The sequence below is a fragment of the Rhinopithecus bieti genome, unplaced genomic scaffold, assembly GCF_001698545.2.
Source record: "Rhinopithecus bieti isolate Rb0 unplaced genomic scaffold, ASM169854v2 scaffold_11964, whole genome shotgun sequence".
Lineage (NCBI taxonomy): Eukaryota > Metazoa > Chordata > Mammalia > Primates > Cercopithecidae > Rhinopithecus > Rhinopithecus bieti.
Genome location: NW_016807677.1, coordinates 250,620 through 262,880, shown reverse-complemented (window position 1 = coordinate 262,880; position 12,261 = coordinate 250,620). Strand labels below are relative to the sequence as shown.

The 12,261-nt window shown below is 43.5% G+C and overlaps 1 protein-coding gene and 1 pseudogene across 1 annotated transcript in view; both read left to right on the top strand.

Moving 5' to 3' along the window:
- Window positions 1-1,138, top strand: part of LOC108536344 (60S ribosomal protein L5-like) — an 8,571-nt pseudogene extending 7,433 nt beyond the window's left edge.
- Window positions 1,139-5,506: 4,368 nt separating this feature from the next.
- ARCN1 (archain 1 coat protein complex I subunit delta) overlaps window positions 5,507-12,261 on the top strand; it is a 36,812-nt gene continuing 30,057 nt past the window's right edge. The window contains exon 1 of the mRNA XM_017883055.1: window positions 5,507-5,694. Coding sequence (XP_017738544.1) covers window positions 5,692-5,694 — 3 coding nt within the window. The 5' untranslated portion in view covers window positions 5,507-5,691. The remainder of the gene's footprint in view (window positions 5,695-12,261) is intronic.

Genomic DNA, 12,261 nt, shown 5'->3' with positions numbered 1-12,261 from the left:
AGGATGGTCTCGATCTCCTGACCTCGTGATCCGCCCGTCTCGGCCTCCCAAAGTGCTGGGATTACAGGCTTGAGCCACCGCGCCCGGCCAATAATAAATTTTAAAAAGAAAATATTGGAAATTTGATCCTGAAAATCTGCCAGAGGAAAACAAGGAAAGTGGCTTTAAAAAATGAGAGACACCTTTTCTGGAATACTGATAGTTAAAAATGGAACTGCATTAAAAAAAATTTTGTGATGTGTTTTGCTCGTAATAGTGGATATGTAATGTGGAGTACTTACTATGTGGGAGCACTTAGATTTTTTGCAGGGGAGCACTTAGATTATATCATCTAATTTACTTCACAACCTTATGAGATAGGTGTTATTGCCACTTTACAGATTAGGTAATTGAGGCTTAGACAGTTAAAGTAATTTGCCTGAAATCACTCAGCTAATAAGTCCCGAAAACAGCAGCCAAACATAGGTCAGTCTGATTCCTAAGTCTCTGCTTTTAACCATTATAATATACTGCCACTATGGGACTCCTCAAGAAGCATACATACAAGGTTGATTTTTCTTCTGCGGTTTAATTCAGTTACGGTTATATTTCCAAGAATCAGCATCAATTGGTCTTGCACAGCTTCTGAGATCCAAGTCGGAAGACCTGGAAGGTGCCACAATAAGGCAATAGTTTCTAACAGGATTTTTACTTTTCTAAAACAATAAGAATTTGTTCCATCTTTCTTAAAACATGTCTGCTTTTTGTAACAAAAATTAAAATTGCGCCAGGCGAGATGGCTCATGCCTGTAATACTAGCACTTTGGGAGGCCGAGGCGGGTGGATCACCTGAGGTCAGGAGTTCAAGACCAGCTTGACCAACATGGGGAAACCCTCGTCTCTACTAAAAATACAAAAATTAGCCAGGTGCAGTGGTGCATGCCTGTAATCCTAGCTACTCGGGAGGCTGAGACAGGAGAATCGCTTGAACCCGGGAGGCACAGGTTGCAGTGAGTTGAGATGGCACCACCACACTCTAGCCTGGGCAACAGAGCGAGATTCCATCTCAAAATAAATAAATAAATAATAAATAAATAAAAATTTACCCCATAAATGTGTATAGTTGTTATCTTTTTTAGGACATTTCATCATCCCCTAAAGAAAGCTTGTACCCATTGTCACTTTTTTTTTTTTTTTTTTTGAGACAGGGTCTCACTCTGTTGCCCAGGCTGGAATACAGGGGTGAGACCTCAGCTCACTGCAATCTCTGCCTGCCGGGTTCAAGCGATTCTCCCGCCGAGCAGCTGGGACTCTAGGCATGGGCCACCACGCCCAGCTAATTTTTATATTTTTAGTAGAGATGGGGTTTCACCATGTTGGTCAGGCTGGTCTGGAATTCCTGACCTCAGGTGACCCGCCTACCTTGGCCTCCCAAAATGCTGGGATTATAGGTGTGAGCCACCGTGCCTGGCCAATGTGTAAAGTTATTATGAGTCAATCAAAAAATTTAAAAATAGGCCAGGCGCTGTGGCTCACGCCTGTAATCCCAGCACTCTGGGAGACCGAGGCTGGCGGATCACCTGAGGTTAGGAGTTCAAGACCAGCCTGGCCATGGTGAAACCCCATCTCTACTATAAATACAAAAAATTAGCCAGGTGTGGTGGTGCAGGCCTGTAATCCCAGCTACTCAGGAGGCTAAGGCAGGAGAATCACTTGAACCCAGGAGGCAGAGGTTGCAGTGAGCCCAGATTGTACCATTGCACTACAGCCCGGGCAACAAAAGTGAAACTCCGTCTCAAAAAAAAAATTTTTTTTTTAAATATTGGCTGGGTTCAGTGGCTCATTCCTGCAATCCCAGAACTTTGGGGGGACAAGGTAGGAGTATTGCTTGAGGTCAGGAGTTTGAGAACAGCCTGGGCAACATAGCAAGACCCCCACCTCTCTCTAAAAAATTTTTTAATGAAAAAAACTTTAAAATACAGTTTGACATATATCCTCCCAGACATGTAAAAATTAAAAATATTTGAGCTTTCTAGAGATTTCCATTAGAAGGCCATTGGAGATGTAATTGATACGGATAAGAGCAAGAAGTCTATAATGCAGTGCTTAAGGGTATAGTCCAAAATTGAACAGGCTTTGTTTGAATCCTTGCTTATCTACTTTTTTTTTTTTTGAGACGGAGTCTGGCTCTGCCGCCCAGGCTGGAGTGCAATGGCCGGATCTCAGCTCACTGCAAGCCCCGCCTCCTGGGTTTACGCCATTCTCCTGCCTCAGCCTCCCAACTAGCTGGGACTACAGGCGCCACCACCTCACCCGGCTAGTTTTTGTATTTTTTAGTAGAGGCGGGGTTTCACCGTGTTAGCCAGGATGGTGTCAATCTCCTGACCTCGTGATCCGCCCGTCTCGGCCTCCCAAAGTGCTGGGATTACAGGCTTGAGCCACCGCGCCGGGCCCGCTTATCTACTTTTTAGCCATGAGACTTGTGGTGGGATAGTTTTCTTCTCTATACCTTGATTTCCTCGTGTGTGAAATGGAGACAATAAAGGTACCTATCTCAGAGGATTCTTGTGAGGATTAAAGGAGATGTTCTGTGTAAAGTTAGAGTAATGGCTGGTACACTCTAAGTGTTCAATAAAAGTTAGAGAACACACAGGAGATACAGAGGCAGTGTGTTTTAATGGAAAAAGCTGACTTTGTTTTTTTGTTCATTTGTTTGTTTTGAGACCGAGCCTTACTCTGTTGCCCAGGCTGGAGGGTAGTGTTATGATCGCAGCTCACTGCAACTTCCACCTCCCAGGTTCAAGCAATTTTCATGCCTCAGCTTCCCAGGTAGCTGGAAGTACAGCCATGAGTCACTATGCCATGCCAAGCTTTTTTTTTTTTTTTTTTTTTTTTGAGACAAAGTCTCCCTCTGTCGCCAGGCTGGAGTGCAGTGGCATGATCTCGGCTCACTGCAACCCAACCTCTGCCTCCTGGGTTCAAGCGATTCCCCTGCCTCAGCCTCCCGAACAGTTGGGACTACAGGCATGCACCACCATGCCCAGCTAATTTTTTTTTTTTTTTTTTGTACTCTTAGGAGAGATGGGGTTTCACCATGTTGGCCAGGATGGTCTTGATCTCTTGCATCCACCTCAGCCTCCCAAAGTGCTAGGATTACAGGCATAAGCCACCATGCCCAGCCAGGAAAAAACTGACTTTGAACTTGGCTCTACCACTTACTAGTTGTGTGAGTTTGGACAAATGCTTAACTTTTTTGATCCTCAGTATCTTTATTTGGATTGTTGTAAAGGATTGGAAATAACATGTGTAAAGTACCTGACACAAATTAAGCACTCAATTAAAAGTTGCTATTATACTTAATTGTGGACATATAGGTTTAATATGGGTGAGTGCTGTTGGGTTGAGCTAAGGATGTGGGATAAAATGATTTAAGGATGAACTGATTCAGTAGAATCAGCTATACTCTGAAAAATCTGAAATTTGGCATACAAGAAATAACATGAGAATCACAAGAACAGATTTTGAGTCCTGGTTCCATCATATACTGGTTTAGAAACTTTGAGTAAGTCCCTTAAACTTTTCATCATTTTCTTCATATACAAAATGGACATAAGCACACTGCCCTGCTCCCTGTGCGTTTTTTTTAAAGATATAATTTACAAATCATGAAAATTCACCTTTTGAAAGTATACAATTTAGTGGTTTTTAGTATATTTGCCTCTGTCTAGTTCCAGAACTACTATTTTTTGTTTGTTTGTTTTTGTTTTAAGAGTCTAAGTTTCAGGCCGGGCACGGTGGCTCAAGCCTGTAATCCCAGCACTTTGGGAGGCCGAGACGGGCGGATCACAAGGTCAGGAGATCGAGACCATCCTGGCTAACACGGTGAAACCCCATCTCTACTAAAAAATACAAAACTAGCCGGGTGAGGTGGCGGGCGCCTGTAGTCCCAGCTACTCGGGAGGCTGAGGCAGGAGAATGGCATAAACCCGGGAGGCGGAGCTTGCAGTGAGCTGAGATCTGGCCACTGTACTCCAGCCTGGGCGACAGAGCGAGACTCCGTCTCAAAAAAAAAAACCCAAAAAACAAAAAAGAGTCTAAGTCTCACTATTCTGCACAGGCTGACCTTTAACCCCTGGTCTCAAGCCATCCTCCCAACTCAGCCTCCCAAGTAGCTGGGACTCTAGGATCATGCAACCATGCCTGGCTTAATTCCAGAATGTTTTAATTATTCCAGAAATAAATCTCACACTAATTAGCTCTCACTCCCTATTCCTACCATTCCTGAGGCCCTGGAAACCACTAAGCTAGTCTCTGTCTCTGTGGGTTTTCTTCTGTTCTGGATCTTTCATATTAATTGAATCATATATGAGTGCCCCATTGTATCTGTCTTTTTTCACATAATATTTTCAAGGTTCATCCATATTGTAGCATGTCAGTACCTTATTCTTTTTTGTGATTAAATAATATTCCATTCCATATATATGCCACATCTATTGATGAATGGATTTGTTTGGATTGTCTCCACTTTCTGGCTACTATGAATAATGCTGCTATGAACATTAGGGTACACATTTTTGTGTTGACATATATTCAGTTCTCCTGGATATGTACCTATGAGTAGAATTGCTCAGTCATATGGCAATTTTGTTTAACTTTTTGAGGAACTGCCAAACTCTTTTCCAACGTGGCTGCACTATTTTACATTCATCCTCACCAACAATTATTATGATAGCCATCCTAGTGGGTGTGAAGTGGTATCTCACCATGGGTCTGATTTCCATTTCCCTAAGGATAGTCAACATTTCTTAATGTGTGTATTAGCCATTTATATATCTTCTTTGGACACATATCTATTCAGATCTTTTGCTCATTTTAATTTTTTGTTTTCTACTCTCTCCATTTTGCAGATGAAGCCCATTTTTAGACAGGAATACTGTATTTGTCTTTTTATTGCTGTGTTATAAGAGTTCTTAGGCTGGGCGCAGGGGCTCACGCCTGTAATCCCAGCACTTTGGGAGGCTGAGGCGGGTGGATCACTTGGGGTCAGGAGTTCGAGACCAGCCTGGCCGACGTGGCGAAACCCCTTCTCAACTAAAACTACAAAAAACAGCCGAACGTGGTGGCCCGTGCCTGTAATTCCAGCTACTCGGGAGGCTGAGGCAGAAAAATCCCTTGAACCTGGGAAGCGGAGGTTGCAGTTAGCCGACATCGCCCTATTGCATTCCAGCCTGGGCGACAGAGTGAGACTCCATCTCAAAAAAAAAAAAAAATTATTTATATATTCCGGATACTAGTCCTTTGTGCACACGGGTTATCTTGTATATTAAATAATAGTGGCTGTGCCAGCGGCTTAATAAACTGTAAGATGTGACGCAAAATAAATGAAGGCGATGAAAGTGAAAGGGCAGAGATATAAGGTTCCACAGTTGGGGGGTGAACGCTCCCTACACCGCCCGGGCACAGTTTAACAGGAGCGGGGTACCCTCAATTTCCCCAGCCCGCAGGCCCCGCCCCGCCCTGCCCTGCCCTTTGACCTGCGCCGCTTCCGGTTGAAGACGTGGCTCGGGGCCGCCATCTTGGCAAGAGGCGAAGCGGCAGCGGCTCCTGTCAAGCGGGCAGCAGATCCAGAGCGGCCCGTGCTCCCCTTCCCCAGACCCTCCCCCTATCCCCAGTGGAGCCGGAGAGCGGGCGCGCCCCACCACCGCCCTCACCATGGTAAGATCCGAGCCAGGACCCGAACTCCTGGGGTCCGAGCCTCACCGTCTCTCCTTGTCGGCGGGCCTGGGGCCGGGGGGGAGGAGCCCCGCCCTGAGGGTCTAGGGCCGGGTGCTTTGCTCGGGGCTCGGGGAGCAATGTGGCCTCCTGTGCCCGGTCTCCTGGAGATCCGACGGAGCTGACTTCAGTCCATCTGTCGTCGTGCCCGCTTCCCCACCACCCCCAACCAGCTGGACTCCCTCGTCTGCTGGGACCTGCCCCTGAGACGGCCCGGCGTTTTTGCTCTGCGAGAACTTCGTGGTGGTGGTGCGGGTCCCAGGCTGCGGACCTCGGAACTGATGCTGTCCTGCCGGTTCCCTGGCGCTTAGGCTCAGCAAGCTGGGCCTGTCTCCGGAGGTTCTGGTCCTTCTTGTTAACCAGCTTGTCTCCCACCCCCGGTATTTGCTAGGCCGTTGATAACTCGAAATGCAAATCCACTGGTGTCCAGAAATTTTTCTTTTGTTTGTTCAGAAGGGAGAAATGGAAATACAGAGCGGAAAGGAGTAACTTCTAACATTAATTTATAGGACCCAAGTGTCCCTGAAACCTTCCACTACTTCCGTAGAACTCACTTGTGTCCATTTGTTAGTGTAACTCAGGGTACATACACTGTGTAGACCACTGGGAAAATGTGAGCAAGTTCCAGAGAACACAGGGTTTGCCTTCAAGCAACTTACTGTTCAGGTGAAGTAAAATGTGTATGTGGCATGTCGTAGTCAGATGTCTCACAGGAGGAGGAGTAAGAGGGGTGAGTTATCCTCTGAGACCAGTTACTTGCCTTCACATGGGTTATCTTTGTATACTCATCTGTTACAAGGATGAGAAAGGTAATGTGGTTGAGGATGGAGGAAATCAGAACTGCTGACATCACTCAATCTTTATCGCTGTGATTTGTAGATATTCATAAAGTAGTAGACATTCTTTGGTTGCAAAAAAGCTAGTAATTTATTTTTCAGTGCACCTTATTCCCTTTAATCTTTTGAAGGATGTTCTGTTCTGTTCTTTTTTATTCTTTTGTCAATAGATAACTTGATTTAAAACATCGTCCAGTGTACCTGAGAGATGACAGAATGTAATTTGGTGCCAATCCTAATCAGTTCTATTGACAACCCTTTAGATAAGAACTTGGTTAATGGGGGGAACTCATGCTGAGCTTTAAGCCACTGAACAGCTTTTCTCAGCCTCAGGTATATAAATTGCATCAAACAGGTTTGCCTCCTAAAATTTTTGTGTTGGACGTAAAATTTATAGAAACTTGTATTTTCTGTTTCTCCAGGAGGTTCTGTATTTGGTTAGTGATTTTGAAACTCAGTTCCTGTTTACACCCTGGAATTAATAGTGTATTTTAGAGCTTTTTTTTTTTTTTTTTTTGAGACGGAGTCTTGCTCAGTCGCCCAGGCTGGAGTGCGGTGGCGCGATCTCGGCTCACTGCAAACTCCGCCTCCCGGGTTCTCGCCATTCTCCTGCCTCAGCCTCCCAAATAGCTGGGACTACAGGCGCTCACCACTACGCCCGGCTAGTTTTTTGTATGTTTAGTAGAGACGGGGTTTCACCATGTTAGCCAGGATGGTCTCGATCTCCTGACCCGTGATCCGTCTGTCTCGGCCTCCCAAAGTGCTGGGATTACAGGCGTGAGCCACCGCGCCCGGCCGAGCATATTTTTATTTTAATGGTAAAGTTAAGGTCTTGTATTATATAAACCAGATATAGATAATCTTTATAAAAATCTTATTTGTTAAAAGGTTATTGGAACTTAGTATTTTTAATTCATTGATAACTGAGGGATGGTAAAGCCCTACATGATGTATATAAAATATAACTTTTGCATGCTATTTTGACATGTGTACGTACACATAGAGTTGTGTCACATATTTCTGAATTATTTGGAACTTAGCATGATCCAGATACCCACAGATTTGTGTACTCTGGAGAACAATTTATCTCAGTACGTTCTGCTCTGTAGAGTCGTGACATTGGTGTTATTTCTGTGTAATGTTTTTGGGTCCTGCTCCTTTACAAACATATCCCTGGACAGTAGAAATGTCCAGATAGGGTGAAATATTGATCTGAAAGTTGTATCAAAACTTCTCGCAATTTATTTTAGCTCAGCATTTCATTATGAAATTTTCAAACATCTGGAAAAATTGAAAGAACTTTGTAGTGAATACCCATATAAACACCAACTAGATTCTGTAACTAACATTTCACTATATTTTATCATACATCTAACCATCCATCCATCCCTGTCTCCATTAAAAAAAAATACATTTCAAAGTAAGTTGCAGATATCATCACATAAACATTGATTTTTTAAAAATAAATTCCTTTTGGCTTTAGTTATTGAAGTGCAGAATGTCCTAGACTGCAAAGTTCCAATAGATAAATAAGTGAACAAATGCAAAAACAAATGCCTTCTCATGACTTCATCATAAAGTAAAGTACAAAGAAAGGCATCTTTTGATTTACTTATTTTTTTAAGAGACAGGGTCTCACTATGTTGCCCAGGCTGGAGGGCAGTGGCTATTCACAGGCACTATCACAGTGCACTATGGCCTGAAACTCCTAGCCTCAAGCGATCCTCCCACCTCCATCTCCTGAGTAGCTGGGACTGTAGACATGTGGGCCTTGATTTGATCTTTTTCTTGTATTCTGCAAATTAATGAGAACATGTTCTGACTTTTTTTCTTGTTTGTTTGGTTTTCGAGACCGAGTCTCACTCTGTCTCCAGGCTGGAGTGCAGCGGCACAATCTCGGCTCCACCTTCCGCGTTCAAGCTATCCTCCTGCCTCAGCCTCCTGAGTAGCTGGGACTACAGGCGCATGCCACCATGCCCAGCTAATTTTTTGTATTTTTAGTAGAGACAGGGTTTCACCATGTTGGCCAGGATGGGCTCTATCTCTTGACCTTATGATCTGCCCTCGGCCTCCCAAGGTGTTGGGATTACAGGCGTAAACCACTGCGCCCAGCCCCTTTTTTTCATATATGATACAGCAGCAGCACAGCTATTTTATTCTTTTTTTTTTTTTTTGAGACGGAATCTTACTCTGTCACCCAGGCTGGAGTGCAGTGGCGCAATCTTGGGTCCCTTCAATCTCTGCCCCCCAGTTTCAAGCTATTCTGCCTCAGCCTCCCAAGTAGCTGAGATTACAGGTATGTGCCACCACGCCCAGCTAATTTTTCTATTTTTAGTAGAAATGTGGTTTCACCATGTTGACCAGGCTGGTCTTGAACTCCTGACCTCAAGTGATCCTCCCACCTCAGCCTCCCAAAGTGTTGGAATTACAGATGTGAGCCACCATGCCCAGCACTGTATTCTTTATGTATCTTTTTAATTGTGTTTTGAGAGGACAGCAGAGATTGAAAATGATTCTCTTGAGTTTCCATTGATTTGCCGTCTATTTATGTCTTCATATAGAAGTTCACTGCAGAAACTGATAATGGGTGTGTGTGTGTTATAATTCTCTACAAGCTTTTGTTTTAGAATAGAAATGTGATGGATTTAAAACCCTCACTGAGTGAATTACTTTTCAACTTTTAGGTTTTGTATGTGGTCTACATTTTATTGTAATCTTCTTTCTGATTTTATATATAATAGCTTCACGTAAATAGGAAAGACAGAACAGTCCTCCCTGACAATTATAGAAACTAGCCTTAATATGGCCATGAATCGTGTGTGTGTGCGTGTGTGTGTATAAAATATTGCAGTGAATTACAAAGGAGAAGGTGACTATAATTTTGGAAGTAAGGAAACCTGAAGCATTTAGAGGTTCAAGAAAGAACTTGACTTTTTTTGAGAGAGTTGTGCATATTTATGCTGAATTATTATACCACCTGTTATTCTTGTATCTCTCTTGCACACACAATTTGTTATGGTTAGACAGTTTGCCTTCTTGCAGCCTAATATTACCATAAAATATTGTTCCAAAGTGGTTAGAACTGGAGCAGTGGGTATAAAATGGAAGTTTGTACGTTTTCTGTCACTGTAGTTTTTTTTTTTTTCTGTTACTGTAGTTTTCAAATGCTTAGACTTATAGAACTTTAAAGACACAGCACTTTGGATTTCATATAAACTAACCTCCTACTTTAGGGATATTTCAATAATCAATTAAGTGACTTCTCCAAGGTCACATAATTAGTGGCAAAGGCAGAACAGAAACCTAATTCTCCAGGTTTCTTAACTTGAGGCACTTAACAATTCATGTAGTTAAGTCTGTGTAGCAGAGAGTTGTTATTTAGTCCAAAGATAGTGTACTCAAACCATGTAAGAATTATTAAAAGTTGTTTGGCAAAGCTTAACTTAATGGGAGAATTTTTTTTTTTGAGATGGAGTCTCGCTCTATGGCCCAGGCTGGAGTGCAGTGGCCGGATCTCAGCTCACTGCAAGCTCCGCCTCCCAGGTTTATGCCATTCTCCTGCCTCAGCCTCCCGAGTAGCTGGGACTACAGGCGCCCGCCACCTCGCCCGGCTAGTTTTGTATTTTTTAGTAGAGACGGGGTTTCACGGTGTTAGCCAGGATGGTCTCGATCTCCTGACCTTGTGATCCACCCGTCTCGGCCTCCCAAAGTGCTGGGATTACAGGCTTGAGCCACCGCGCCCGGCCTTTTTTTTTTTTTTAAGCAGTCCTGGAGAGATCATCTAACTTACGGGCCCTCAGTTTTCACATCTGTAAGACAATCAAGTGCTCTTGCAAGTTCCTTTTAGATCTGGAATTTTTTTTCCAAAAATGTTAAAAAAACAAAAACTTTGTAATCATGTTTATTCTTCCTTGGAGAAAATCAGATCAAATTTCAATAGGTAAAATTGTTAACTTACCTTTTAGTATATGCTATATTTTAATAATTGTTAAACCAGTAAACATTGATGTGAGGAGGTTTATTATTTCAAGAACTTTAAGAAGACAAATGTTAATTTAGGATAGGATAAATTTATCTTGTTTAGAGGTGACTATACGTTCTAGCCGTGTTAGTAGCTGTAACAGAGAGACCTGTGTCAACTGCCTGGAACCTGTGATTTGTGGTGTCCTGGATGTTTTGATATTTATGCTATACTTAGTATGGGGAACTTTGGTCCTACTTTTGGAAGCCTTGTTTTGCTTGTATCTGGATAATGGAATGACTCAAAGAGAAACATATGATTTTACCCTACTGCTTTCTTCATCTTGACATATGAAATCCTGGAATTCTGGCCAGGCGTGGTGGCTCATGCCTGTAATCCCAGCACTTTGAGAGTCTGAGGCAGGTGGATCACTTGAGGTTGGGAGTTTGAGACCAGCCTGGGCAACATGGCAAAACCCTGTCTCTACAGAAAAATACAAAAAATTAGCCAGGTGTGGTGGCATGTGCCTGTAGTCCCAGATACCTGGGAGGTGAAGTGGGAGAATCACCTGAGCCCAGAATGTTGAGGCTGCACTGAGCTGAGATCACACCACTGCACTACAGCCTGGGCAATAGAGCAAGACTCTGTCTCAAAACAAATCCTGGAGCAAGACTCTGTCTCAAAACAATCCTGGAATTCATTAAAGCATGATTTAAATACTGTTTCTTTTTTTTTTTTTTTGAGGCAGAATCTCACTTTGTAGCCCAGGCTGGAGTAAAGTGGTGTGATCTCGGCTTACTGCAACTTCCGCCTCCCAGGTTCAAGCAATCCTCCCACCTCACTCTCCCCAATAGCTGGGACTACAGGCGTGCACCGCCACACTCGGCTAATTTTTTGTATTTTGTGGTAGAGATAGGGTTTTACCTTTTTGACCAGGCTGGTCTTGAACTCCTGACCTCAGGTAATCTGCCCGCCCTGGCTCCCAAAGTGTAGAGATTAAGGCATGAGCCACTGCTCCCTGCCTAAATGCTGTTTCTTCTATCAAGTCATCCCTGACCTTACCAGCTAGAAGTAATCTCTTCCTCTGAATTTCCACGCACTTTATCAGTGACTCTCTTATGTTACTTAACACATTCTGCCGCACATTACAGTGATTTGCGTTTGTGTCTTATCCCTATTAAGCTTCTTGTAGGCAGAATGCTAGTCTGTGTCATCTTAATTCTCAGAAAGCATGTTGTATGCATAGTAGGTGTTCAATAAATAATTACTCAGTTAATTCTTACAACATCACAAAAATGGAGATTACCAGTACCTATAATTAGTTTTTGAATGTGCTCATCAGTAAAGTGGATGGGCCGGGTGCAGTGGCCCACTCCTGTAATCCCAACACTTTGGAGGCCAAGGCGCGCAGATGACTTGAGGCCAGGAGTTGGAGACCAGCCTGGCCAACATGATGAAACCCTGTCTCTATTAAAAATAGAAAAATTAGCCAGGCTTGGTGGTGCTGGCCTGCACCTGTAATCCCAGCTGCTCGGGAGGCTGAGGCATGAGAATTTCTTGAACCTAGGAGGCAGAGCTTGCAGTGAGCCGAGATGGCACCACTACACTCCAGCCTGGACTACAGAGTGAGACACTCTCTCAAAAAATAAAGTGGATAGTAACACACACCTTTTTGTTCCTTTTCCCTTTCTTTTTTTTTTTTTTTTTTTTTTT